This window comes from Dermacentor andersoni, chromosome 1 (assembly GCF_023375885.2).
Source record: "Dermacentor andersoni chromosome 1, qqDerAnde1_hic_scaffold, whole genome shotgun sequence".
Taxonomy (NCBI): Eukaryota; Metazoa; Arthropoda; class Arachnida; order Ixodida; family Ixodidae; genus Dermacentor; species Dermacentor andersoni.
The window spans coordinates 193,844,077-193,871,651 of NC_092814.1; the positions used below are offsets into that span (position 1 = coordinate 193,844,077).

At 46.5% G+C, this 27,575-nt stretch overlaps 1 protein-coding gene across 2 annotated transcripts in view; it reads right to left on the minus strand.

Moving 5' to 3' along the window:
• The window catches only part of LOC126546981 (stomatin-like), an 89,139-nt gene that overhangs the window by 22,908 nt on the left and 38,656 nt on the right, over positions 1-27,575 (minus strand). For both annotated transcript variants that reach the window (XM_050194746.3, XM_050194747.3), the window contains exons 3-6: positions 26,504-26,576; positions 26,030-26,112; positions 23,701-23,904; positions 6,951-7,006 (exon numbers count right to left, since the gene is read on the minus strand). In XM_050194746.3, coding sequence (XP_050050703.1) covers positions 6,951-7,006; positions 23,701-23,904; positions 26,030-26,112; positions 26,504-26,576 — 416 coding nt within the window. The remainder of the gene's footprint in view (positions 1-6,950; positions 7,007-23,700; positions 23,905-26,029; positions 26,113-26,503; positions 26,577-27,575) is intronic.

A 27,575-nucleotide genomic window follows, 5' to 3' on the forward strand; every position in this document is an offset into this window, starting at 1 on the left:
CTGCACGCGCCCAATGGTGAGCGCTGATGTTTATCGCAGCGTTCTCTAGCATCTTAGCCAGTGGCCTACCGAGTAGTGAACACTGGAGTTGGTGAACGAGTCGACACGCGAAAGCACACGCAGCTCTCGTCCGTAACACTTCAGTTGGATGACTATAAAATTAATCCCGTAATATTGGTGTCGAAAGACTTCAAGTGTCACTTGCACTCATGACAGTCGTGGCAACATGTTATTCTGTTGAACTCGCAGCTTGGATTTCGCGCGTATATTAAAGCTGAATTTTTTTTTACCTGAAAAGGCGCTTTTTCGTCAGAAATTGAGTTCCTCGGTCGAAGCACGAGTGATTTTCTAGTTGCTGTTTACAGAGTCATTATGCTGGAAATTAAAGTTTGTAGCAAAAGAAAAAAGAAACTACGAGAAACTAAAAAAAAAAATTGTTAAAAAAACGAGGCCTAAATGAGCTCGGAATTGGCGCAAATGTCGCGGTGTAGTCATAATCGAAACGTTTTATCTCTCTATCTCTTGAACGACGGCGGATTCATGGTGCTGCCAGCAAGACGAACACCGCCACGTTCCGGCACAACCGACTTTAAGGCGCCTACGCTATTTATTGACTTGGGCTTGGGTCTGAGCCAGAAAAGAAGCACTACGGTTTGTGTACTGAGAATGGTGACCCGCTATTCCTACCCGCTATTTATGTACATCTCCTGGGCGATTATCTTCTAAATCGCTTCATTCCTGTGGGTTCCTTGAGCGATTGTTCGAAAGCTGGCTAATTCGTGATTTTACTCCTGTTTAGTATCGGAGGCGAAAATAGTGATCTTGATAAGATGGGTAAAGTGTGGGGGATAGTATATGTGATGATGGCGATAAGGGTATGGAATAGTTCATCGAAGACAGTTTTATTATAGTTGCCCTTTAATCGCAGACCGCTTCTTTGGAGGTTATTGGACAGTGATCGAACATTGCTCTTCGGACAACTTTAAGGCAATTAAATTACAAGCCTTTACAGAAAAGATCCTGAAATTGTGTATACTTTGTGTACTCTATGTCTCTGATAGTTGATTGAAATAATTAATTTCTTTCACTTTCTAATTTTGTTTGTTCGCTACACGAACGTGTTTCTACAGTCCAAATATATTAATTAAGGAAAAATGAGACATTCACCCAATCGTAACAAATTGTTACAAAGGAAACCCATACGGGTTCCTCGAAAGAAAAGCCTCGCAGTTGAAGAAAAATTCGTCCTGGTCCGGGACTCGAACCTGGGACCACCGCCTTTCCGGGGCACCCACTCTACCATCTGAGCTAACCAGGCGGCTAGCAGATAGCAGGGCGAAGTCGAATTTGTCCAGAACTCGAAGCAAAGTTAAGGTTTTCACGTAATAGTAGTGGAGTGGTAGTGGAGTAATAGTGGCAATAGCAAGGTGGAGAGAAGTAATTCATTAAGGGAAAACGAGACATCCCTTAATTAATTACTTCTCTCCACCTTGCGGGTTTCCGCAGAACTATTACGTCAGTTGAAATATATATATATATATATATATATATATATATATATATATATATATATATATATATATATATATATACATATGAGGCTGTTCACGTTTGCAATCAACCATTCAAATATTAAGAAAAAAAGGGGGGAGCAGTTTCTATCGGCCCGTTCGGCTGAAAAATAGGTACTATACATAATAATACTAATACTACTACTACTACTACTACTACTACTACTACTACTACTACTACTACTACTAATAATAATAATAATAATAATAATAATAATAATAATAGTAATAATAATAATCCTATTCATGTCCACTGCAGGACGAAGGCCTCTCCCTGCGATCTCCAATCCCCCCTGTCCTGCGCCAACCGATTCCAAATAGCACCCGCAAATTTCCTAATTTCGTAGTCTTCTGCCGTCCTCTACTGCGCTTCCCCTCTCTTGGCACCCATTCTGTTACCCTAATGGTCCAACGGTTATCTAGTCTGCGCATTACATGACCTGCCCAGCGCCATTTTTTCTCTTAATGTCTATTAGAATATCGTCTATGCCCGTTTGCTCTCTGATCCAAACTGATCTCTTTCTGTCTCTTAAAGCTATTGATTGATTGATGTTTGATGTTTAATGGCGCAAGGGCCAGGTGTGGCCAAAGAGCGCCATGCTAATGTTAATGAGTTCGCAGTGGGCTGATGGGTTCTGTAGTCTTAATGTGCCGTGGCTGTAAAGGGGCCTAAAATTGTTGATGCAAATTCAATAAAATGTGCGAGTAAAAAAATTATGGGAATGACTATTGACGTGTACTATGAACATTAGAATGCATTGAGAAAGAATGATGCAATATATAAGATACGTGAGATGCTAAAATTGTCTAGAGCACTTCTGCCTCACCAGAGCCCTTGAAAGCCAAGGACCTAGAGGCATGTGCTATGCAAAGAAAACTGTCGTAGAGGTATCCTCTTGAAAGAGGATGCACTACGTAATTAATGGGCTTGTCACGAGTAGCACAACATCTTTCAAGTAAGCGAGGACTGCTTTGGTCTTAAAAAACGGTTCTACACCAAGAAACATGGCCGGATGCAGAGGGACGTGATGGCTGTATGCAAAAGGAAAATGTTTGCTCCTGTCTCTTTCGGCTTCCCGGCCCTCCAGGAAGACGTGGAGGACGGAAAGCCTGTCGCCGAATCTACCACAGGTTGGAGGCTCGTTACCGGTCATGAGAAAGTTATGAGTGCCGAATGTGTGTCCTATTCTTAGTCTAGTGAACTGGACGTCTGTTCTTCGTGTTTTCGTTGTTGGGTGCCAGAAACCTAACTTAGGCTTAATTACGTGAAGCTTATTATTCGTTTCTGCGTCCCACAAGCGTTGCCAGTGGCTTCGCAGTTTGTTTCTGAGGAAAGGCTTCATGTCTGTGGCAGGGACTGCAGCAGAACGAATACCCTGCGATGCTATTGATTTGGCCATCTCGTCAGCAAGCACATTTCCCTCGATTCCTCTATGGCCAGGAACCCAGCATATTACTACATGTCTATGTGATAAGTAGATGTTACATAAGTGTGTGTAGAGTTCATTGAAGACAGGATTTGTATGCTTTTGTAAAGAAATGAGTGCTTTTACAAGACTTAACGAGTCTGTGAATATGATTGCTCTGTCAAGTTTCAGTGTCTTTATATGTTTTACTGCAGACAGTACTGCATAGGCTTCTGCAGTGAAGGTACTTGTTACGGGGTACAACACGTCAGATTCAGAAAGAGAGGGACCAACAGCAGCGTAGGATACGCCAGCATGGGATTTGGACGCGTCTGTGTAAAATTCGTAGCAGGAGTACTTCGATTGAAGCTCACGGAAATGCATAGCAATTTCAAGCTCAGAAGCGTGCTTCGAGACCTCTACAAAGGATATGTCACATTCTATCACCTGCCACTGCCAGGGCTGTAATAGATTAGCTGGAGCCATTAGGCGATGTTCGAGTATCAGGACATCCATTTCTTCACTAAGTTAAACGCAGTGACAAAGGAAGTCTCATAGATCTCTTAAAGTTATGCCTAGAATTCTTCGTTCCATCGCTCTTTGCGCGGTCCTTAACTTGTTCTCAAGCTTCTTTGTCAGCCGCCAAATCTCTGCGCCGTATGTCAGCACCGTTAAAATGCACTGATTGTATACTTTCCTTTTCAATAATAACGGTAAGCTCCCATTCAGGAGCTCACGATGTCTGCCGTACGCGATCCAACCCATTTTTATTCTTTTGTGAATTTTCTTCTCATGGTCCGGGTTCCCTGTGATTAGTTGACCTAGGTAAACGTACTCCTCCACAGACTCTAGAGGCTGACTTGCGATCTTAAACTCTTGTTCCCTTGCCGGGTTATTTATCATTATCTTTGTCTTCTGCATATTAATCTTCAGTCCCACTCTTACACTCTCCCTGTTAAGGTCCTGAACCATTTGTTGTAACTCGTCTGCATTGTTGCTGAATAGAACAATGTCATCGGCAAACCAAAGGTTGTTGAGGTATTCGCCGTCGATCTTTACTCCTAAGCCTTCCCAGTTTAATAGCTTGAATACTTCTTCTAAGCACGCATTGGAGAGATTGTGACTCCTTGTCTAACCCCTTTCTTTATAGTTATCTTTCTACTTTTCTTGTGTAGAATTAAGATGGCTGTGGAATCTCTGTAGATATTTTCTAGGGTATTTAACGTAAGCGGTCTGTACTCCTTGATTACGCAATGCCTCTATGACTGCTGGTATCTCTACTGAATCAAATGCTTTTTCGTAATCTACGAAAGCCATATAGAGAGGTTTATTGTACTCTGCGGATTTCTCGATAACCTGGTTAATGACATGGATGTGATCCATTGTAGAGTGACCTTTCCTGAAGCCATCCTGCTCCCTTGATTGGCTAAAGTCCAGTGTTGTCCTTATTCTATTGGAGATTATTTTGGTAAATATTTTATATAGTACTGGGAGTAAGCTAAAGGGCCTATAATTTTTTAGTTCTTTAACGTCGCCCTTTTTGTGGATTAGTATAATGTTTGCATTCTTCCAGTTTTCTGGGACCCTTGTAGTCGATAGACACTTCGTATAGAGAGCCGCCAGTTTTCCTAGCCTTATGTCTCCTCCATCTTTGATTAAATTGACTGTTATTCCATCCTCTCCTGCCGCTTTTCCCCGTTTCATGCCTTACAAGGCCTTTCTGACCTCATCTTTAGTTATAAGAGGAGTTTCTGTATACTGTTCATTATTGTTTTGAATAGAGCGCTCCTGAGTCATCTGGGTACTGTAAAGGTCAGTATAGAATTCTTCCGCTGCATTTACTATATCTTCGAGATTGCTGATGATATTACCCTGCTTATCTTTTAGTGCATACATCTTGGTTTGTCCGATGCCAAGTTTCCTTCTCACTGATTTCAGGCTGCGTCCATTTTTTGCGGCTTCTTCAGTCTTTCTCACGTTATAGTTTCGAATATCACTTATTTTCGCCTTGTTGACCAGTTTTGACAGTTCCGCGAATTCTATCTGATCTCTTAAGTTGGACACTTTCATTCTTTGTCGTTTCTTTATTAGGTCCTTTGTTACTTGGGAGAGCTTGCCTAGTGGTTGCCTTGGTGCCTTGCCTCTCACTTCAATTGCTGCCTCTAAAGACAGCCTTGTTACGGTTTCATTCATTACCTCTATGTCATCATCATCATCTCTCTGTTGTAAGGCTGCATATTTGTTTGCAAGTACCAGCCTAAATTTGTCTGCTTTTACCCTTACTGTCTCTAAGTTGACCTGTTCTTTCTTGAACAATTTTACTCTTTCTCTGTTTATAATTGAGGTGGATCCTGGCCCTCACTAACCTATGATCACTACATTTTACCCTACCTATTACTTGAACATCTTGCACTATGCTGAGATCGGCAGAAAGTATGAAATAAGAAAGTATACATAAGAATCCTGTCACACCGAGAAACATGTTGGACAACGTTATCGGGGGCCCTTTTATGTCCCGCATGAAGCGGCGTTCTTTTATCGTTGCTGTCATATATTTTAATATATTTCGAGATGAAAACGTAGGCGCCCTCAGAGCAATCACAAATGCAGCGGCACAGCTCACCACCTTAGCATAAGCTGTGCTATGTGCTCTCTCTCTCCCTTCCCCATCTTTCATCGCCCCATCCCTCTCCCATGTGTAGGGTAGCAAACCGGTTAAGCTAAACTGTTTAACCTCCCTGCCTTTCCTTCTCAACTTTTTCCTTCCTTCCTTCGAATGCGACGCGATTCAGCAGGCGCCCGCGTACTCAACGGCATTTGTGACTTCACATCACGCAGAACAAGTAGCAGAGTCGAAGAAATTAAAACAAATAATGCTGCGTACACATTACGCATTTTACAGCGAGCATTTTTAGCCCACTATACAGCCAAGTTACATCTATACCATTTGTCATTGACCGCACAATCGACTACCTCCTACCATTTCTTGGCAATCCTTGGCCATTATTGCCCCTTGCGCCATAAAACCCCATACATCATCAAAGCAAATAATGCAATTGCGTCTATATGGTTTGCGGCACGAAGGACCCACACAAACTAAAGCAAGAAATTATATTTTACCAAGGCATCATCACGCCGCAAGGTGTGCGATGGAAAATATACGTATACTAAAAATGAGGCCACACGCCTTGGCCAAAGCTGTCCCTCGTTTTTGTCGCCGATACTGTCACACTGGGCAACGCAATTCTCGTTGCCAATGCTGTTGCGTAGCCGTGAAAGGACTTTTGGCGAAACATCAGATAACCAACACGTTGTCCACCTGTTCGGAATATGTTGGCTGGCCTTTGTATTTTAGTTTAGCCATACGACATCTAACTATGGTAAAGCTTTATCAATGTTCGTGGGAATGAGCTGAACAAGCCGCACTTTCTCTGCTTACGTGTGCGCACATGTTTCAATCAAACAAATACATTTTCTCTAGGACACTAAATAGAAGCGGAAGCGCTCTTTTCATGTATTTTTATTTATTCAGCAATACTCCTAAAGGCCCACAGATGAGGGTATTACATAGAGAGACAGAGAGAACAGGGGGGGGGGGGGGGGGGGGGGGGGGACTGATACAACTTATTACTTAACGACACTTACACAATTAGTTGCATTATATTGACTACAAAAGTTTGAACAGGACACGTGAGCATAAAATTAAAACAAGAACAAATTAGAAAAAGATAACGTTAACAAAAAATTTACAAAGTGTCAGGAGCACTTCGCAATTATATAGCAATATAGTTACACTGCAACATACATTTACGCACTGGTTCTGATACGAATGAAACCCTGGTTGCGAAAACACTAGTGCATAAAAAGGCACTGATTGTCATGTAATGAGACATGCAAAACTATAATAACAAAGCATGTCAGCAATACGTCATGCCATATCAAGGGCATTTCCGTCGTTTGTACGAATACTCACATTTCGACTCGCTCGACTTTTACTCCCCAGGCATCGGTGGCTTCGTCCAGGTTCGCCTGCGCAGGTCATGATCGTGCCCGTAGGCAGATATTACAACTGCAAACATATTCAATATTTGCGCTTTTGAATTTTGTAAAGCTGATCGGCTTGCAACCGTTCACTCGCTCTTGGCCTGTTATAGCGCGCGCTCGCGCGCGCGCGCGCGCGCGCACGCACGCACGCACGCACGCACGCACGCACGCACGCACGCACGCACGCACGCACGCACGCACGCACGCACGCACGCACGCACGCACGCACGCACGCACGCACGCACGCACGCACGCACGCACGCACACGCACGCACGCACGCACGCACGCACGCACGAACGCACGCACGCACACACACACACACACACACACAGCAGTAGTGTAAGGCGGCTTAGCTGCTGAGCAGTATAGAAAGCCGTTTCCCGGGGTTCTATTCTTGACACTGTCAAATTTTGCCAAATTGTTGAATTCGACGTATTGTCATCCCTGATTGGCCCAGACGGCTGCTACGACTTCTCTGAGTGGGTGATAACGTCAACATGGCGGAATTTAAAGGTGTCCAAAATAGCACTCCTGTTGATCCAGCTAAACAAAGATGTCCTCCTAGATGGCGGTGCACAAGTTTTCCGCCACGAGCGACCTGGAACGACAGGAAGAGTCCGCATCAGTTGACTGGAGCGGCGAATTTAGCGGAAACGCCGCCAATGGTCCGGCCGCGGCTTTCTGTCGAATTCGAGCCCGTCGGGCCTGAATGGCTCACCGTTTGTTTTGAAGGATCCCACTCCCCCAACTCTTAAACGCCCGCCGTCTCTGCTCGAGAAATAGACAAGCAAAAGGAAAAGAAATAATAGAGAATGCAATTCGATAGAGAGAGAGAGGGAGAGAGAAACACGCGGTAGGAGGACGAATAAAAAGAAGTCACGTGAAAGAAAATATCGCCGACCAAAACAAACAGGGAGAACGGTGTGAGCGCTCGCACACTGGTCAATAAACAAACAGCGCAAGACGCGAGCAAGAATAACAAAGCCTCGCCGGCGCCTCGTATTTTCGAGCTCTCCCAGCAGTTGTGCGCAGCGCCAGCTGAATCTGTTCCAGTCCGTTTCAACCTAAGGACTTGAGGTATAGGAGTGTGTGTATACAAGCGCTCGCGGCTTAACGCACCAACACTTTTCGCGAGCCGTGGAAGGCCGCACTCGAAGCGCCGTGGCCCGCACGCTGGTTGTACATTCAAGATCTGCGTTAGGCGCCATGTGTGGTGCGAGGCGATACATTTAGCAGTGCAAAAGGTGGAATGCTAAAACCTCCCTTCAAGTTTCAGAGATGACCCCGCGTGACGTCTGGAACGTCTCATGCATTGCTCGATCTAAATTAGGCCTGAAAAGCGCTGCCAGCAAAACGAAACAATGGAAAGCAACGAGAACGAAATAAAAGAAAGGAAGGGGAGAGGGTGATGGTGTTGTAATAATACATTTACTATGATCGTATGCCTCTAAACAAGTATGCAGATCCCCTGCGCTGAGGGAATCGGTTTAGGCGAAGCTGTCATTGATGTCTGCGAGGAATGCTGCTCTTCTTTAGTGACTATCCGCAAATACAAAGTGTTCGACCAAATTGAACGCATTTTCACCGGGAAACGCCTAACTCAACGTATACTTCTGGCGCTCCAACATACCGATCCCATGCATGACCACGAAATGATGAGGATGGCATGAAGATGACGGTATGATGAGGATGGCGTGACGACGACGGCATGACACCTGTAGGACGACGATAAGATAGCAATTACTGCATGGCGACGTCCTCACTAACGACGACGAAATAATGTAGACTGCATGACCACGACGCCATGATGTCTACGATGATGGGTTTCCTTTGTAGCAATTGCTACGAACGGGTGGATGTCTGATTTTCCCTTTATTCATGTCTACGACATGATGACGACAGGATTAAGTCGATTGCACAATGATGACGGCGGGACTACGGCGGCATGGAGGCGACGGAATGAGGATCGCTGCTTGGCAAAGAAAGACAAAGAAAGCTTCGCTTTAAAATGTATAGTACCTGTATGCATATGGCATGCTGACGTGTAGTCCTGGTCGCACCGCAGACAACCGATCGTAACTGCACCCGGTCGCACAAGCTTTCACACGCCGTCGAACGAGTATGTATAAGTTGAAGTTTTAGTCAATCGCTGCCGCCGTACCATGCAATCGCAAACGGAATTCTGCTTGTTCTCCGCCTTGGTAGCTTCGATGGACTCCGCAGTGCCCTTCCCAGTGCCGAGGAGCTGGCCAGAAGTTCAATTCAGGCCGACCGCTCAGCTTTTCCCTCGTCACATAGATCTTTCTCTCTCCTGCACTAAGGTGACTCACAACATCCTGACCATTTATTGATAGCACATAGCGAGCAAGTGACCAAACGTGTGCGCTCGGACACGCTGCAGCACGCACCAGCCACTCTGCCATCTTTTTCTTTCTTTCGAGAAAGATATTTGAAAAATCATACGGAACATTATAGCGCCATTCACCCTGTTCAGGTAGAGGGGCATACATTAATCGCACTACAAATCGCTACAGTGTCGAGATTACAATTTTAAGATTCTGACTAATTAACCTATCCTTATTCTTGAAGACACAGGTCGCAATTGTGAAACTGAAGCCGAACAGTATAGGGAAGTCATGCCTGCTACTAAAGGTTGTGGCACGTTGCACCTCGTTGATCACCTGTTAATCCCTTTCCTTAAACGGAAGGTTTGTGGCGCAAAGTAAATGGCGGGAAACACAGGAGGGTCAGGATCGATAAGACGCCAGACTATTAACTACTTTATTTTCAGCAGACCCCCCCACATACATATATTTTTCAGAGATGCGCAGCACGTGCAAACGACCTATGTTGCAGCACTATCTAAGTATAGTTGAAAGTCTGGCGTCGTATCCTTTTCCACTTTTGTTTCCTGTCGCGTACTTTGCGCCACAGATATTTCGTTAAAGCTATGCACCAACTTGCCCAACATTATACTCTGCTATTCTCTTGCCCCCTTTCACCAAGACAGGGTAGCCAGCCGGCATATACACTGGCTAACCTCCCTGTCTTTCCCTCTCTTCTTGCTCCCCCTTCTGCTTGGTAGAAATTCCAAGACTAGCACCATTTTAAAGATAACCGGCTTTATTAAACTGACCGCTTATCCAAAGCCTCCCTCTGGCAGTTCGGAACGATATCAATTGCAACGCCACTGTATTCTTGTAGCGGAATTTGGAGACAGATGCATCTCGAAAGTAGTACTATATAGTCTTAGGGTGCTTCCTAAGCAGACAATCACTTCACTACTGCTCGGCTTCAGTCTCGCAATTTTGATGCATGTCCTCAAGTAAATAAGTTAGAAGCTGATTAGCGAACTTTTTAACTATCTACCAGAACATAGCGATTTGTCATGTCTCTTCCAGAAATGCACCTGAAAAGACGCAACAGTGCTACCTTTGACACGGGATTTCTTTAATGTATTCTAACGTAAAGAAAGAAAGAAAGAAAGAAAATATCGGAGGCCGTGATCGGACACTACGCAGCGCCAAAAGCCTACGGCTTGCTCGGGCGCGACAACGCGGGGCGGACCCCACTCGTCTATAGTGTTACGGCGCAACCATGAGTTACGCTAGTCAGAAGGAGACGATTTGACGTGTGGAGGTGGAATCGGTCTCGATAGTCATCTTGTTTATGCATCGTTGTCTCTCTTGTAAACATTGTAAATACATCTTTATATGTGACTTCTGCAACGTGACGAGTTGGTGAGAGGTGCGGAGTACTCACGAGAAACAACAACAGAGCTGCGCAGTGGTCTGGACAACATGGATACCTTGGACTGGACAACATGACGGACGAAACAGGACCCGACATGGCGCGGCCCACATCGACGCCTACAATCATGACGGTTGTGCACCGGCTCAGCCGCGGGCTCCAGGAACGTTCTGCGGCACCGACCGCCTCGACGTGGAATACTGGATCGCCTAGTATGAGCGTGTAAGTGCCCACAACAAATGGGATCCGGCGATTATGTTGGCTAACTTGGTCTTCAACCTACAAGGCACGGCGAAGGTGTGGTATGACAATCACGAGGAAGAGCTTAACGACAGGGATACGTGCAAACAGAAGCTGAAGGACTTGTTCGGCCCTCCCGCCGGGCGGAAAAGCACCACTAAAAAAGAACTAGCGGGTCGCGCCCAAACATCCACAGCATCATACATCTCTTACTTCCAGGACGTGCTGGCTCTGTGCCGTGAAGCCGACAGCAATATGGCTGAGTCAGACAAGTTTGGGCGTATACTGAAGGGGATCGCTGACGATGGTTTCAACCTGCTCATGCGCAAAAACTGTGAAACAGTACAATACATCAAAAGAGCGCGTCAACATTTTGAGCAGGCAAAGAGCCGCCGCATTGCAACGCCGCTCGCACGTCTGCCGAACACAGCTGCTACCGAAACCCAGCCGAGTGGCGAACCGCAGACGATCGACCAATCTTTTTGCCTGCCGGTGTATCGGTCACGTTGCTCGCCATTGTAACAACCCTACTGTCTCCTCCCCTCTGGGACCGCCGTTCATCAATTATTGCCCCGGACAGAGCGAGCGTCGTTACCAGCCTCCATTGGCACCGCAACAGCCAAACAATGACGCTCGAGCTCCTTGGAACAGTCTCTCGTCGTCATTCCGACGTCATCAGTCCGGTTCACCACCTGCTCGTCGCCCACCGTCCCCGACGCAGCCCCGACGCCCGTCTCCGGAAAACTAAGCGATGCAGGTCCCCGAGGTGACGCTGCATTGACGACTCGATCGCAAAACCCTCTGATCACTTTGCCGACCAAACAGAACTTGATGGACATTTTAGTCGATCGCGTCAGTGTCCCAGTACTCATTGACACTGACGCGCACATATCCGTGACCAGTGCCCAATTGCGCCGACGCCTGAACAAAGTTCTCACACCTGTTGCATCACGCACCCTCCGGATGGCCGACGGAGGAACGCCTACCGTGCTTGGTATGTGCACCGCTCGCATTGCCATCGTGTGACACCTAACGACTGTTCTGTTTACCGTTACAGTCCTGTTGTATGTGTTCCTTCGATTTCGTCTTCGTCTTTAGCGCTTTTTTATGAAAACTGTCAGGAACAATGCCCTTACGACGTTATATATACTCGGCTTAGACTTTTTATCGTCCCATTCAGCCCTCTTTTATTGCGCGTCTAGTGTCATTCAGCTTGAACTGCCCCACGCCTGCCATAGTTCACCAGTAATACAACCACGGTTATGCTCTCCCGAAGACACCCGCCTGTCGCCTCAAGCCACTAGGTACGTCACTCTACGGTCGTTCCCATCTGTTCCTGACGGCGTCTATGTACAATGTCCCACCGCTGACATACTGCTTGAAAGAAATTTGGCCGTTCCCCATATCGTGCTCACTGTTACAGGCAATCAGACTTCGCACCCTCTCCTTAATTTTAACTGCTCAACTCAAATTGTTCCCAGAGGCATGCCATTGAGCGACATTTCGCCTGTGAAAGATTGCGAGATATCGGCTCTTGACGCTGAAATTCCGTCGCCCTCTGCAGGAACCTCCGATTCATCGACTCTCACAGACGAACTTGGCAAGATGATTGCACCTGATCTTCTTCAGACACAAGCTGCTGACCTCCGCCGTCTCTTGGAAACTTACCGCGACATTTTTTGACATTGACGCCCGCCCTTTAGCCTATACATCGGTGGTCACCCATCGTATTTACACCAGAGACGCTAATCCGATACGCCGCCGGCCGTACCGTGTTTCACGTGCTGAACGGCAAGTGATACAACGAGAAGCGATAAGATGTTGACTAAAGGCGTTATCGAGCCATCTTGCAGTCCGTGGTCGTCCCCTGTTGTCCGTCACAAGAAGAAGGACGGCAGTTTGCGCTTTTGTTCGGATTAGACACCTCAACAAAATCACGCGCAAGGATGTCTACCCCTTGCCGCGTACACTGTAAAAATGTTTGCACCCTTAAGAGTGTTTTCTTGTCGCACTGGTAACACCCTTACCATTAGGGGCTTACAAAAAATTATAGAGGCCGACAACGGATCTCTAACTAGACGGGCGATGACAAAATACTTAGTTGAAAACTATGTAACCATTCTGACAGCCTTGGGCGCACAGAAATGCCCGACAAGAGACTTTCATAGGGAGAGATACGAAACTGTCCTAACGTGACATAAACCTCGCCTGTAATGGCGCCGAGACGGCGCCTTTACAGGCGCGGGTTATGTTACGCCGCAACCAAGAGTGGCGCCAGTCAGAAGAAGACGATTTGACGTGTAGAGGTGGAATCGGTCTCGACAGCCATCTTGTTTATGCATCGTTGTCTCTCTTGTAAATGTTGTAAATACATCTTTATATGTGACTTCCGCAAGGTAACAATATCTTCACCCGTCTACAGGACGCGTGAGATATAGGGTACATTCGATTGACCCAGCACTTCGTTAATTAGTTCCCACCAGTTCAGTGCGAGTTCTTACTCATCCGGAACAGGCACGGCACCTGCTCCACGAATGCTGCGCTAGTAGATCTCTGACGAGTGCAGAGAATGCTGTGAACTAGTCCTACGCGAAGCCTGCACTGAGTGAAACGAATAGCGAAGTGCAGTCGCCGCCACGCTGAACTGCTAAAACGAATAGTGAAGTGCAGCTCCTCGAGAACTAGTTCAGAAAGTGCAGGAGATTCGAATGGACATATGGATGAGTGTCACGAGTGGAACATAAAAACGAGTGAACCTACGCCTGCTTCCTTTATAAGCCGCCTGAAAATTTACCTTTCTCAATGACGCATTTTAGTTCATTTAAAATCTATTAACAAGAGCAGAGAGAGCTAACAAAAATACTAATTAATGTTTCTTTAACAACCATTGATTTACTCGTGTATTTTAATGAGAAAGGTGTATTTGCTTTCTATAGATACAACCATATCTGCTGAACCAAGTTTTGGTGAGAAAAACTGGCTGCGGTTGGGAGGCCGTGTTTGGTAAAGTCTTCTCTGTGGCGGCCGAAGGTTTAGATCGCCGTTTGTCTTGCCGTTTCACCGCACATGTTGTTGGCAAAACTAATATTACACTATGCATAATAAACATTTCAAGGACGATATATGTGGGCGCGTTCGTGCGTGCGTGCGTATATAACTCCTAAAGGAAACGGCGTCAAGAGAATATGGGCGCCGAGACTGAACGTTCATCTCTCTTCCGGCGAGCAGAATGTAAATATATTTGGAAGCTCTGTGACCGCCAGAAAAAGGCTCATGACTCCCGAAATAAAGCCAAATACGGTGTAATGAAACCCAGCCATAATTAAAACGATTAAGTTGAACCAGCCTGCGGCAACAAAATTGATTGCCTATAATTTATACAAGTAGCAAGCTTGCGTTGTATTGCTTAATCATCATTAGTATGCACTGATGAACTGTTTTTATGTAAGACGATGAGCAAAGCGAGAACAAGGTGAAAGCAGGCGCCAACGACAAGCCCACTTGTCGAAACGTTGGCTCCAGCTTTCACCTTGTTCTCGTTTTGCTCATCGTCTTGAGTTTCCATCTCCCGCATTCCCCGTGTTTTCCCTGTTTTTATGTAAGTAACACGCGCACGCAAGCACCTATGATTCGATTATCTGCTTGTGTGCGCGGCGTTTATTCGCCCTTTCGATGGTGTCGTCAAGGGGTCGCTCGAAATGGGCAACATTTTGCGAATTTTTAAATAAGTAATTCATTTGCGGTGTTCCTCGTCGCCAAAAAGGATGCGAGCTGCACGCGAGCTGCACGCGACTGTTAGTCTGTCAGAAGTGCAAGGTCCGGTTTGCGGCGGGTATCGCTTTGAGGTGCCGTCAACGTAACCCTGAGTAACCCTGAAAGATACCCAGGTAATCCGTCACCTGAATTCTTCAGTGTTCCGTCTTCCCTGCTGTCCTATAGCTAGTACATGTGAAAGTCACTACGAGGCGATTGTGCAGCCTTTCTCGTTGCTTTGTCTTCTTTTTTTTCTTCGTTTCTTCAGCCTTTTCCTCACGTTCAGCGCGTCCGACATACCTTTGTTTGCTGCTTAGTGGAAATCCAGCCAGTATTTCTATAGCAAGGCAAGCCGCGGGTGAGGTTCTAACAGAGATGGGGAAGTTTAAAGGCTGTGTGAAATCGCTTGACGGTTGTTGTAGAAGTTTTTACCGAGCGCAAGTAATAATATGCCGGCGATCGTTAATGATACGATAGAAAATGAAATGAGACAAAACAAATCACGATCCAGCATTATGTAGGGTATGACATGCCAGCGCAAGATCGTAACAACGACGTAGCGACCGATTCTGGGGCTGTAACTCCGCTTTCTTAAAAGGAAAAGGAAGCACGCCTGCTTAGAAGCGGTGCTATCAAATAAATAAATAAATAAATAAATAAATAAATAAATAACATAACGCGGAAACATATTCAGCTTCATTAACTCATTCGTTGAATGTACAGCGTTGTTTCTCTTGTATACGCTTAGTTCGAATTTCCCGCGTTATCGCGATACTACATACGTTGCTGCCTTTCGTCGCAGTCAACCGCTTATTGTTACCCTCTTGCTCTTAATGGGTGCATTTTGCCTTATTTTGACCAAAAGTGAGCATTGCGAATACCATCAGCCTTATTAGATATTCTCTATCAAAATATAACGTATAATGAAGGGACTTCGGCTCGTGTCGCAGGTCATCGCAGCTCGACTAGTAGTGCACGCAATTTGGGCGCGCATTCAGACGTTCAAGAAGACGTGACGCGCGGTGTTTACCAAACGACAGGAGCAAGAGTTAGGAACCAGAACGAAAGGCGAAGGAGGCCGCGCAGAGTGCAGGCGGCGGATATCCCCGTGGAGCGTCTGCGGGCTCGCGTCGCGTGGAGCTGTATTACGATGTTAAGAGGGCGCCGAGTGATTTACACAGGCCGAGCGAGACGCCTGCAGTCTGCGGGCTCTCCGCCGACGCCGGAATCACGGAGGTGTGGAAAGCACGCCCGCTGTACGCTGTCAGCGAGCTCGTTTATTCTTCGCGTGGGCAATGCTTCCCGCCTCGGCGAACGCCGCGAGCCTCTGTCAATATACCATGCGCTACACACGCCGGCGAGTTTGACGGATTGCGCTCGCATTTGCTTCGTTGGACGGTCTGTCTATTCATCGACGCTTGAATGCAAACGAACGAAAACGCTCTCTCTCTCTATTTCACCACACACACACACACACACACACACACACACACACACACACACACACACACACACACACACACACACACACACACACACACACACACACACACACACACACACACACACACACACACACACACACACACACACACACACACACACACACACACACACACACACACACACACACACACACACACACGCACGCACGCACGCACACACACACACACACACACACACACACGCACGCACGCACGCACGCACGCACGCACGCACACGCGCGCACACACACACACGCACACACGCACACGCACACGCGCACACGCGCACACGCGCACACACGCACGGCGCACACGCACGCACACGCACACACACACACACACACACACGCACACACGGACCAGCGCCGTTCCGGGGCGCGCGCGCCCCGGAACGGCGGTGGTCCCTGGTTCGAGTCCCGGACAAGGACGAATTTTTCTTCAACTCTGAGGCTTTTCTTTCGAGGAACCCGGTGGGTTTCCTTTGTAGCAATTGCTACGAACGGGTGGATCTCTGATTTCCCCTTTATTAATTAGTTCTCTCCACCTTGCGGGTTTCCGCAGAACTACTACGTCAAAGGTTAAAAGTGTTACGCGAGATGTACAGGCAGCGTTAGTCCGTGAGTGACGTTAGAGAAATGGGGGAAGATGAAGGAGGGGCGGAGGGTTATAGGAGAAGGTTTGTCGCAGAATCTCTGCGCATGACACGGGGCCCCATCTGAAACATTCATCACAGCCCGTAAACCCCTTCAGAACTGATTTTTAAGGTTGAAGGCATTCTATACGAATTGAATAAAAAAAGAAAGAAAATGGAAAAAGGAGAAAGAACAGAGAAAAATGAAAACTCTGCCTCATCGGAATAGTGATCGAGCTATAAAAATACGTAATTCACCAGTGGCACCAAAACAGAATGGCAGAACAAGATTCGTAGTCTGTGTTGTCTGCGTTCCCAAGATGCACGGAGTCGCAAAATAACAAGCGACTTTCGCACTAGAACAATCGAGGAATGTTTTCCTCGTCGTTGAACGATAAGCGACTGTGCCCCTTATCATGGAGGCCAAAAGGACACTCTCGCTTATCAGTACCCACGCTTAGTAGCACAGTCTATCCCCCCCCCTCCCCCCTCCTTTCGGTCCGTGAACCTGACTGTGTCAACAACTGAATCAGCCGCGCCAACTCTCCACAATTAGATACTAGCTTCCTGCTAGAGTGCAGCTGACGCAGCAGCAAGAGATAATAAGACAACCGCATTCCTTATGACTAGATCTGAAATGCGTTGCATCTTTAAGAGGCACATATTCCCGTAACAGTTGAAGAAAATGGTTTTATCGAATTTTAATTACTTCTAATCTTTATTCGATATACTGATAGAGCTCAGCAGGAGCCTAGAAACGCTTATCCACACCGCCTGCGATTGGGTGAGAACCAAGAACGTCTCTCTCTGTTCTAATACCGCGAATACTTGAAACCATGAAGGTGAGTGGTGTACAACTTGACATTGCATGATTGGAGACAAATGAGTCTAAATAAGCTGTTGTGATCGCGGCCAACAGCTACTCTCCAAAAACGTGCACTTGTCGCTCTTTGAGTTTTTTGAAGTCAGTGGTATAGTGTCGTAAGAAGTGCGTGCACATTTTCACCCGGTGAAAGTTACATTGTACGAAGGTTGTTCAATAAAGACTGGGACTGATCCTCTGAAATTTTTATTTCAGAAAATTATTCATCGGCACTTTCATTCCTTTCTACAGGGTTTCCCAGCAAACTTTAGCTAGAGTTTAAAAATATACGAATGCCCCGTAGCTGGACAGAACCAAGGAAATGTTTACCGTCACTTGGAGATACTTAAATTATTTTTTTTTAATTCCGCCTAACTATAGAATGTATTAATGAATAATCAACTTCTCAAGTATTATGATTGGTTGAAAAGTGTCAATAAGAAAATTGCAGAGCGACATGAATAACTCCCAATGCAGCTGTCTGTTACTCAATACGCACTACGTAAAAGTGTTATTCCGAGCGTGAGAGGAGCCCGCAAATGCACGCAAAATTGCCGCGCGCCTGGCCGCTCGAGGCACTTTGCATGTATTTGGGGGCTTCTTTCACGCTCGGAAAAAACACTTTTATGTAGCGCGTATTGAGCAACAGAAAGCTGTGTAGGGAGTTTTTCATGTCGCACTGCAATTTTATCATTAGCACTTTTCATCTAATTATAATAATTAGGAAGTTGATGCTAAGAAGTTAAGAAGTCGCCGATGCTGAGCGGAACCGAACCCGCGTCACAAGAATCCCTCAAGGACAGAGATGAGGACAGATATGATACACATTTGAGGCTGCGCCACAAATGCACTAAGTGCCGCTTTTCAATGAACGTCTTTCAGGTCAACGCTTTAGCGAGCTGCGCCATGAATGCACTGGGTATGTGCCGCCCTTGAATCAGTTTCTCGCCAACTTGGGTAACAGAGTGTATGCCACTGGGCGTGCCGCAAGCGGGGGAACAATTCTCAGCGTTCGCAGGCGCCGGAGCGCCACGCTTCTCGTCTCGGAGGCCACGCGCAGACTTCTCGCCAGCGCCGCTAGATCGCGCAGCGTGTCCGGAAGAAGCACGCGAGAGGAGCCTGGTTGCCGCATGGCGCGTCTCTCAGCCTTCGCACGCACCGGCACGCCATGCATTTCAGCAGCCACGCACAGACTTCGCGGCAGCGGCGCTAGATGGCGCCGAGTGTCCTTGCGAACGGCTGAGGAGTATGGAAGAAAGTAAATGGGCTGGGAGAGTGTACAGGTATATGTACAGGAAAAACATTGATTCACAGTGGAGGAAAAGAACTAGGAAGCTTACCAGCAAGCATGCGGCCTGTAGGGTGGGCAACACAGCAACAAAGAAGGTCAAGCGGAAAGTCAGAGAGGCTGAAATAATCTCATGGGTAGCGGCAACGGAAAAGAAACCTGCCATGAGTAACTACGTAAGAGGAAAAAACGAAATCAGGAAAGAAACCATTTATGATAACTCAAAGGGAAGCTCATTACTTTTCGAAGCGAGATCGGCATGCCTCAGAAGGCGCACCTATAAGCGAGATATAACACGGAAGAAGCATGTGCTTGCTGCGGTAAAGCTAGGGAGACTATGGAGCATGTTTTATTAGAATGTGAAGACGTCTACCCAGCGGTCGATTTAGGCACCACTGGCCTCCTTGAAGCCCTTGGGTTCAGCGAGAGCAGTGGAAAAGTAAACATGTCCGCAATATGGATTAGTAAGAGGCGATTGGAGGATTGGTGGAAGAAAAGTAGGGAAACGACAAAAAACGGAGACGTACAAAAGCACAGTTCGCAATAGGGGATCAGAAAATTTGGTTGTGGGATTTCGTAGTGTGTTCTTTTTCTTTTTTTATTGTTTAACCTAGGTAGGACATTAGGCAGTATAATAGCAAGAGCTTGGTGGCGCAACCCACCGCCCCGTTCCAAAGGGGACGCTCATAACATCCATCCATCCAAGCGCGAAAGAGGAGTCTCGCCGCAGTACACGCCTCATACATGACTCGTTTCGACGGTGGGAATACGTTGTGTCGCTATATTGATTCGATGCCAACACATTACCGTCGACAGTCGAGAGTAGAGGGGTTACGCCAGAATATTTTTTTCTCTCTTGTTATATTTTGGACATATTTAATGTATCTATAGCGTTCGCGGCATTTTAACCTGTATTTCTCTGCTGTGATATTTTGTGATCTGAGTATGTGTCATGTTTATGTAATTTTATAAAGTGTTTCTCTTGCTTTCTGAATACTGTGCAATATCTGATATATTTCTATGCTTCGCATGTGAAAAGAATCTCCATCTCATTCTTCACGTTAAAAAAGTACAGTAGCCACCTGCAGCACAAGACTATACCTTAGCCAGGTTTTAGTGATATGCACATTTTAGTTTTGTTGCTCATCATGGAAAAAGAAGGAAATGGGGCGTTAAACAAAATCAGTAACATTACGTGTTCATCGTTTACGTACGGCAGTCAGACTTTGGTGCGGACGAAGCGATTAACGTATAAACATGTTTTTTTTATAATTGAACTGAAAATAACGAAAACCTTGCAGCTCTTATTACACCAGTTTGAATCCTGTGACAGACCATAGGCTGTGGCTACAGTAGGGCGGCTAGAACTGGGAGGTGTGAAAACCGGCCGCACCAAGCTTGCCGGGATGTGCGATCCCGCCGCAGTGACGCTGTCGTCCGGGGGTGCGGGGCGCGGCAGCTGCTCGCGGCGTCTGAGGCATCGGATTCGCGCCGCGTGTTGCTTGCTTTTTGCAGGTACAAGTTATGCTGCCATTCAACAACACTATCGCCCTTTCACGATATATGCTTATAGCACTGGACAACCTCCAACCGCGGAGAGCTGACGCAGCCGCTCTCCATCTTCACAGAACAGTGGCGATTACGTCGCTATCCCAATGCCAAGAACAGACACAGCGGGAAAGCTCCGTTCCCCCTCTCGCGAGCTCACGCTGGCCCAACGGAATTCGGCAGACTCTAAAGACCAGCGTCCTTGTTCCCTGGACCCTCATATGAAGCTCCGTCTTCCACATGGTTTACCAAGGCGGGAGGTAACTCTCATTTGCTGTCTGTGGCTTAGAGTAGCCTTTACTAACGCGTACTCCTACCTTATCGGAATGGCCACTAGTCCAGAATGTGAAGCTTGCGGGTGCAAAGAGACGATAGCACACCTTCTGTGTGAATGTCGTCATTTCAATGCAGAAAGAAAAGTCCTCAGCACCACGCTCGACTAGACTGACAACCGTCCCTTTACGGAAGCCAGGATTATTGGACTCTGGTCCCAGCCGACGTCGGCCCGAACTACTTTAAAAGCGCTAATGTGCTTTTTAAAAGAAACTGGACTCATTGAAAAGCTATCGAAAGTGCGAACTGTTGCATTCCTTTTCTTTTTAATCTTGTCTTCTTTCCTTATCTTTTCTGGGCCTTACCCCATCCCCATGCGCAGAGTAGCGAACCAGAGACTTAATCTGGTTAACCTCTCGGCCTTTCACCTCTTGTTTTCCCTCCTCCAACCGCGGCATCAATACCAACCTTACGCAAGCAAAATAATCCAGCCATAATGCAACCATTCTTCGATAAATCAAATTTTGAAGGTACTGTATTTTTATTACAATTGTTGCGAATGCAAAATGATGTCTACAAATTTTTATATGAATTATCGACATACTTAAGGAGAGTAGCCCGAGGTTATTCCAGTGGGAGGCTGGTATCTTTAGCCAATATTTCATTGTTTCATTGCTCTGAAATTAGCACGCGCTAGCGTGCGAGACATTATAATGACTCTTACTGCGGAAGTCCCTGATATTTATTGCGAATCATCGTGTCCATTTATGTATTCTGTCTTTCTCAATGCACCCTTTGAGTGGCGCCTAAGGTCGTGCAATCGCTGAGCCAGTATACTATATACTTAATGCTGTAGAGAAATTGACGTTGAACCTTGTTTATGTACTTATAACACATATCTTTATCAGTAACAGTATCCGTGGCTCTGTGGTGGGTGGTGCCTTAAGCTGCGAAAGACTTCAGCATCTTTATTTTATATTTCTTTCACTTGCTGCTTGGTTGAGCCCCTTTAAAAGGAAATTAATCCTTGTGATAAAAAAAATTTCAACAACTAATCAGGTTAGTTCTGTGCAATGCTTGGTAGCCAGTTTGTGGAGCGCTGGTGCCTCGCGTAGTACGTAAGCTGCTTACAATCTCTGAACGCATGTACACTGTGCTAAACATACGTTAGCCTGCTTAATTCGACAGCATGAAACAAGTTGTACGGTGACTCTCACGGCTACAGAAAATAGAAACCCTCCAAAATACCATTCCTGAATTGGATACGTCAATAGGCGTTCCCGCTATAGTACTGTCTGTCCCTTGGTACATCGCAGGTATATCTGCATATGGGAGAACCCGCTTTCTTGTCACGTTGCCTGCAATATAGTACACAAAGCGAGCATCGCTGCGCTACTCTGTGTAGTCAACACACGTTCCACGGCCACTTCTGCTGCCTCCTTGAACACTGCAGCATTATATACCTCTTTGTTGAGCCTCACTTTGCTATAGAAACTCCTCTATGGTGCACACATAGCGGAATTCTCCTGTAGAGCTCTGTAAGCCCAGGATAGCCCGCTCGCAACTCCCAAAGTGTCCTTTGCATGCCGCCGCACAGAAAAAGAAGGCGGAAGAGCAAAGGCCACAGGGGCACCTGCTGTAGCAACAACTGGAAGTTTAGTAAATAAGGCAAACACGCAAAAATACTTCTTAACCATCCGCACGCGTGAGCAAGATATACGAAAGGCACGTGAGAGGTCACACGCCAGTTGCTGTTATGCCCCGTCTGGGCTCACGGAAATGTCTTATCACACTCTATTCAGCGCTCCTGTGGCGGCGTCTGTGACCTGAAATCTTGGTAATGAGGCCCCTGCAGCGCTGGAAAGTAGTTGCTTCGCCTCAGTTATACACACAGAGGTAAGAAAAAAAAGCAGCTATGCAAAACGCAAAGTGAGTACCACATGAAATCCATTTCAAGCTTACTTTCGGCGTCTGGCGCCGCCTGGTGCCGCCTGGTGCCGCCTGGTGCCGGCGCGTCCGTTGTAAGCTTCGCGACGACTGTGGTTATACCCCAGCCGAAATGCGCTCTGTGGTTACCAGTAAGAACGGCTGCTTCATGATACGCATTTTGACCGTGAAAATTATTGATTATAATTATTTCACCGACCGACCGAACGACAGACCGAGTCATTCACTTCTACGGTCCAGCGCAACACATGGGTTACGAGAGGCGTCGTTGTGGATGTTATTTTCCTGGGTTAATTTTGACGACAAGGGGTGCTTTAACGACCGCTTTTACATTCCGCCCGCATCAGCATACGGCCGAGGATCGAAACCGTTATCTTGTACTCAGCAGCAGCAGGGTGGCCATAGCCACTGAGAGCCACCGCATTCCGTGTTGACCTTGTTGCCGCTTAGCGGAATTCCGCTGTGTTAATCTACACCACAAGTGTGGGCTTCGTTATACACTTGGCACACTGGCATTTGTGTAATGCCTCCAAATGCACACAGAGTGCAGAGATGGTTCTCTCTAGACTGATATCAGTGACAGTGTGCGTTGCTTTCTAGCGATTACAGCAGGCCGAGTTTCCCAAAAGAGAAGCACACGCCACAATGACTCGGTGACTTACGACGTTTTCCTGCTCAGCGGGTTCAATACCCGGCCGGGGTGGACGCATTGCGATTGGGGGGAGGCGGCATGCAAGAATGCTCGTGTGCTGAGATTTTCGTGTACGTTAAAGAACCGCAGGAAGACGAAATTGATCCGGAGCTCCCCCTCCAACTACACATCGTTCCTTACAGCCAAACTCTGGCTTTGGCACGTAAAACCCGCAAATTATTATCAGAAATTCGCACGAGTCGGGATTTACCTGCATGGTGTGGCTGATGGTCTCGCGCTCGGACAGGATCTCCGAGAGGCTCTTCGTACCGAGCACGTTGCGCAGAGTAGTGGCCGCCAAGAGGCGCGTCGAGCGCCCGTAGTCCTCCACGTTGGTCACGGCCACCGTGGCATTTTGAATGCGGTAATACACCACAGCGTCCACCGCGACGGTCACCGAGTCCTTGGTCAGGATCTGTACGAGCCAGCGTGAAACGCCCTTGTGTACGTGGGCTTGGGTGAGACGCGCCATGGGTACACTAAATGGCCGTCGCGGTCATTTTGCCGGTTAGACTGGACGAAGAAACGTTTCAGCAATAGAACCATGGCTTGATGACAAAAAAGAAAGAAAGGTGAAGCTGCTAGAATCCAAATGTAATTTCATACAAGCTTGGCAGTCGGCACAAGCTAACAGTGTGTCCGTGCAGTTTATATGCACGATGGTTTTTTTTTTTTTACGAATCCTTTTAAGCGGATGAAACCAATGGTATCTTGTTAGGAACTTCCCAGAGAAACCTCCGGTATTTTTATGCTTTCATTAATGGAGTAATTAGTGCTGATTAATTAACAAACTATTTAATCACTACGCTAATGGCCACAATGCTTGTAGAGCACATTTGAATATATACCTTTCATTTGTTTGCGATGTGTTAGCGTTTGCGCAGGTCTTCTTTCTGTACGTAAAGTAATTAAGCCGCTGTGACACGCAAGCCGCGGCGCGCGACGGTGAAGGTTTCGTGGGCTTTCTTGTAAACGGCAACGCGTCGAAAAGAAATGAAAAAGTTGCTTTCACAACACTTACAGAGAAGAGACGTGATTATTTTAGGCGTGTAGTGAGAGCCCGTTAAAAAAGCTTGCTGTAGTGTTCAGCCTAAATTTACTAACAGGACAACGACGAGGCACCACGACAAACAGGTGTCGTGTTGCCTCCTTTATGCGATGTCTATAAGTTTAGGCCGAACTCTACAGCAATCATGAACCAAATATAGCTCAGACAAAGCCTTTTTTGCGCTTAAAGCTTCTCTAACACGAATGCCGTCCGTGACAGACCATCCCCGTTGTGGTCGTGCCATTCTCTCGCCATTTTCACCGTCATGATTGACGGGCACCCAAGCGGCCTTTGAAGAAACGCTCTGACGTATAAGTTGCGACAGTACGAGGCGAGGTATACGCATGGCTTGATAGATAGATTGAGCTGGGGGATCAGATAGATAGGTTGGAAGCACGTGCCTCCTGCTACTCCATTTCGCTCATATCTGGGGTATGAGTGATCAAAATGACTCGAAAATATCCTGAGTAACGCAGAAAAATGATAAAGAAACAAATGGAAGGTGGTGTGAGTTCACACTTAAGCGCGAAATTTAAAAAGAACGAACAATGTAATCAAATTAACGTTTAACGCATGCACACTCAATACAAAGTAAAAAGAACTAAATACTTCCTGTTCAAGCGCATATACACTATTAGTACTTAGAACCAATATTGCACTTAACAAAAGAAATCCGCACAGCGCATAATGACCTCATCTCAACAACGTTACTGGAGTTCTAGCAGCGTTGCTTTGGAATGCTTGGAGAAGGCCACGGTACTTGAAAAGTCTCTAAAGAGAGCGCAGGACTCCCCATTGTTCTGAAGGGTATGGGAAGCGCTGTCTTGAGGTTACAATGTAATTAACGGACTTAAAGGATAGCCTCGTACGCTGCAAGAACGATACATCTCTCCTCGGCTTAAATACCTATAAAATTTGGGGTCACCCTTACGATAAATGACACAGAATCGTAACACTGTTTTTCTTTTTTTTTTTTTTTTTTTTTTTTTTTTTTTGCTGGAGGCTGCAGAATTGTGCAGAAAGTGAAACAAAAACACTGCCGAGCGCTAATGGGCACTGATTTTTGGCTCTTTGCCTTCGCAGGACTCCGCTTACGCGCTTCACAGGTGGATGCCGAGTCCGAGGAGTTCACAACTCAACGTCTTTGCCAACAATGCGTGCCTTATAGAATTAGTGTCGGTTGAGTTACGTTATGTATTTTTAAACGAGCCATTGAACATACAAGAACTAATGAGCCGCCTTCGCAGCATCAAACCTTGAAATGGCAAGCTGCGCTATCATCACCAGTATCATTTTTCGTGAAAAGGATTAAGAGACGAACATTGCCAATTTTAGAGAAAAAATAATGGTGTCCTTCCCGATTATTTAAGGGGTCTCAAATGCTATAACGTACCCTCTGTTATCGTGCAGGTGGCACAGTGACTGTAAAGTGTTGTTTAGCGCCACTCCCGTATCATACGTTGTTAGAGAACAGTCTATACAGTGTACTTACCTCTTGGGGTGGAACATCGAAGGACACCGTTCTCAAGTCGACTTTGGTATAGTTGTCAATGCAGGGAATGATGAAGAAAAGACCTGCAGGAAACCACGTTCATACAAAATTGGCGCTCTCAATTCATCCGCTTATTCAATGGGAACATCCTGTATATCTGCCAAATTGAGCAGTCAGTCCTTTTAGATCACGCACCTTCAAGCTAAACAAGGTGTCAGGATTTAAGCATGCCTGTGTTCGTGTTTTTATTTTTTACTGAAAGGGACAAAAAAAGGAGCGAGGAAAAAATAGTAGTTTCAGAAGACGAGGGCTGCAAGTGTCTGGATGCTCATAAGCATGGACATCTTCCTAATTAATGCAGTATAGGCTCTCTATTAGTTTTAGCAAGACGACTCGTGGTTTTGTGAACGCTGCAAAGAAAGAAAAAAGGGGGGGGGGGGAAATCCGCAAGTGTTCGTCGCAGGAAACCCTCACCTGGTCCCCTTGCTCCTCCTTTGACAAGGCGACCGAGTCTGAAGATGACGGCTCTCTCATATTCCTGCACGATCTGGAAACGCAGCGGTAATTTAAGCAAGCATTACTTGACGAGTCCTATCACTTTCAGCAGCTCGGCGTCGCTCCTACGACGCCGTTACATTAAACAAGAAAGCCGGGCTAATTGGTTACAAGTATTATAATCATGACTTACCGGCGCCCAATTCCCACGGGACAGACGAAGACACACGCATGCAGTACGAACGTCGAGGCAGTGTTTGTGCATCACTTATCTGTACAGGGTGTCCTAGCTAACTTGGACCAAGATTATGAAGAAACCTATGCGTTCTTCAGAACAGAAATCGCGTGGATGTTAGCGTTTATTTAAACTTACAGTACCATTTTACAGCTCGTCATTTTTGAGTAATTAGCCGAGATAAATTAACTTTTTAAATATAGCTTGAAACGTTCAGGCGTCGATAGGAAAGTTGTGGATCTTCACAAATATTGTCCAACCCAAGTACTTCCAACGAGATAGACAGCGTGGCCGTTTTTATTCGGGAGAAACGAATGCCCACGAAGTTTAAAAAACACCACCTGACAGCGCGCTCTGTGCGCCCGAATGCGCCGCGATTACAGCGCTCTTATGAGTGATTTGTAAAAACATAGCGCCGCGCTTTCCCTTCACCTACGAGAAAGGGCTTCAACCTTTGCCCGGCTCTGACATTACCGGCAGCGGCTGCCGACGGCGCTCCGAAAAAGCGCTTCGCCAGCAGCCGCTCGCGCCTGTCGCCGAAGAAGGCGCCGTCATCAGCCGTTTACTTCGATATGACGAGAAGAGCAATTTTTTTCCAGCGTTCGTGTCGATGCGGAATAGAAAAAAATACACACAAAACATGCATCATACACCTGGAACATATGCGAGAGAGAGCATCATTTGTTACAACGCCGCTTTTCTTCCAAGCTGTGCCAGCGGCTAGATGCATGTGAGCTCGACTATCGATTATTATCGTGCGGCGCAACCGTCTCGAAGAATTCGTTCGCAGTGCCTAAAGCATGCCGTACTCAAGCG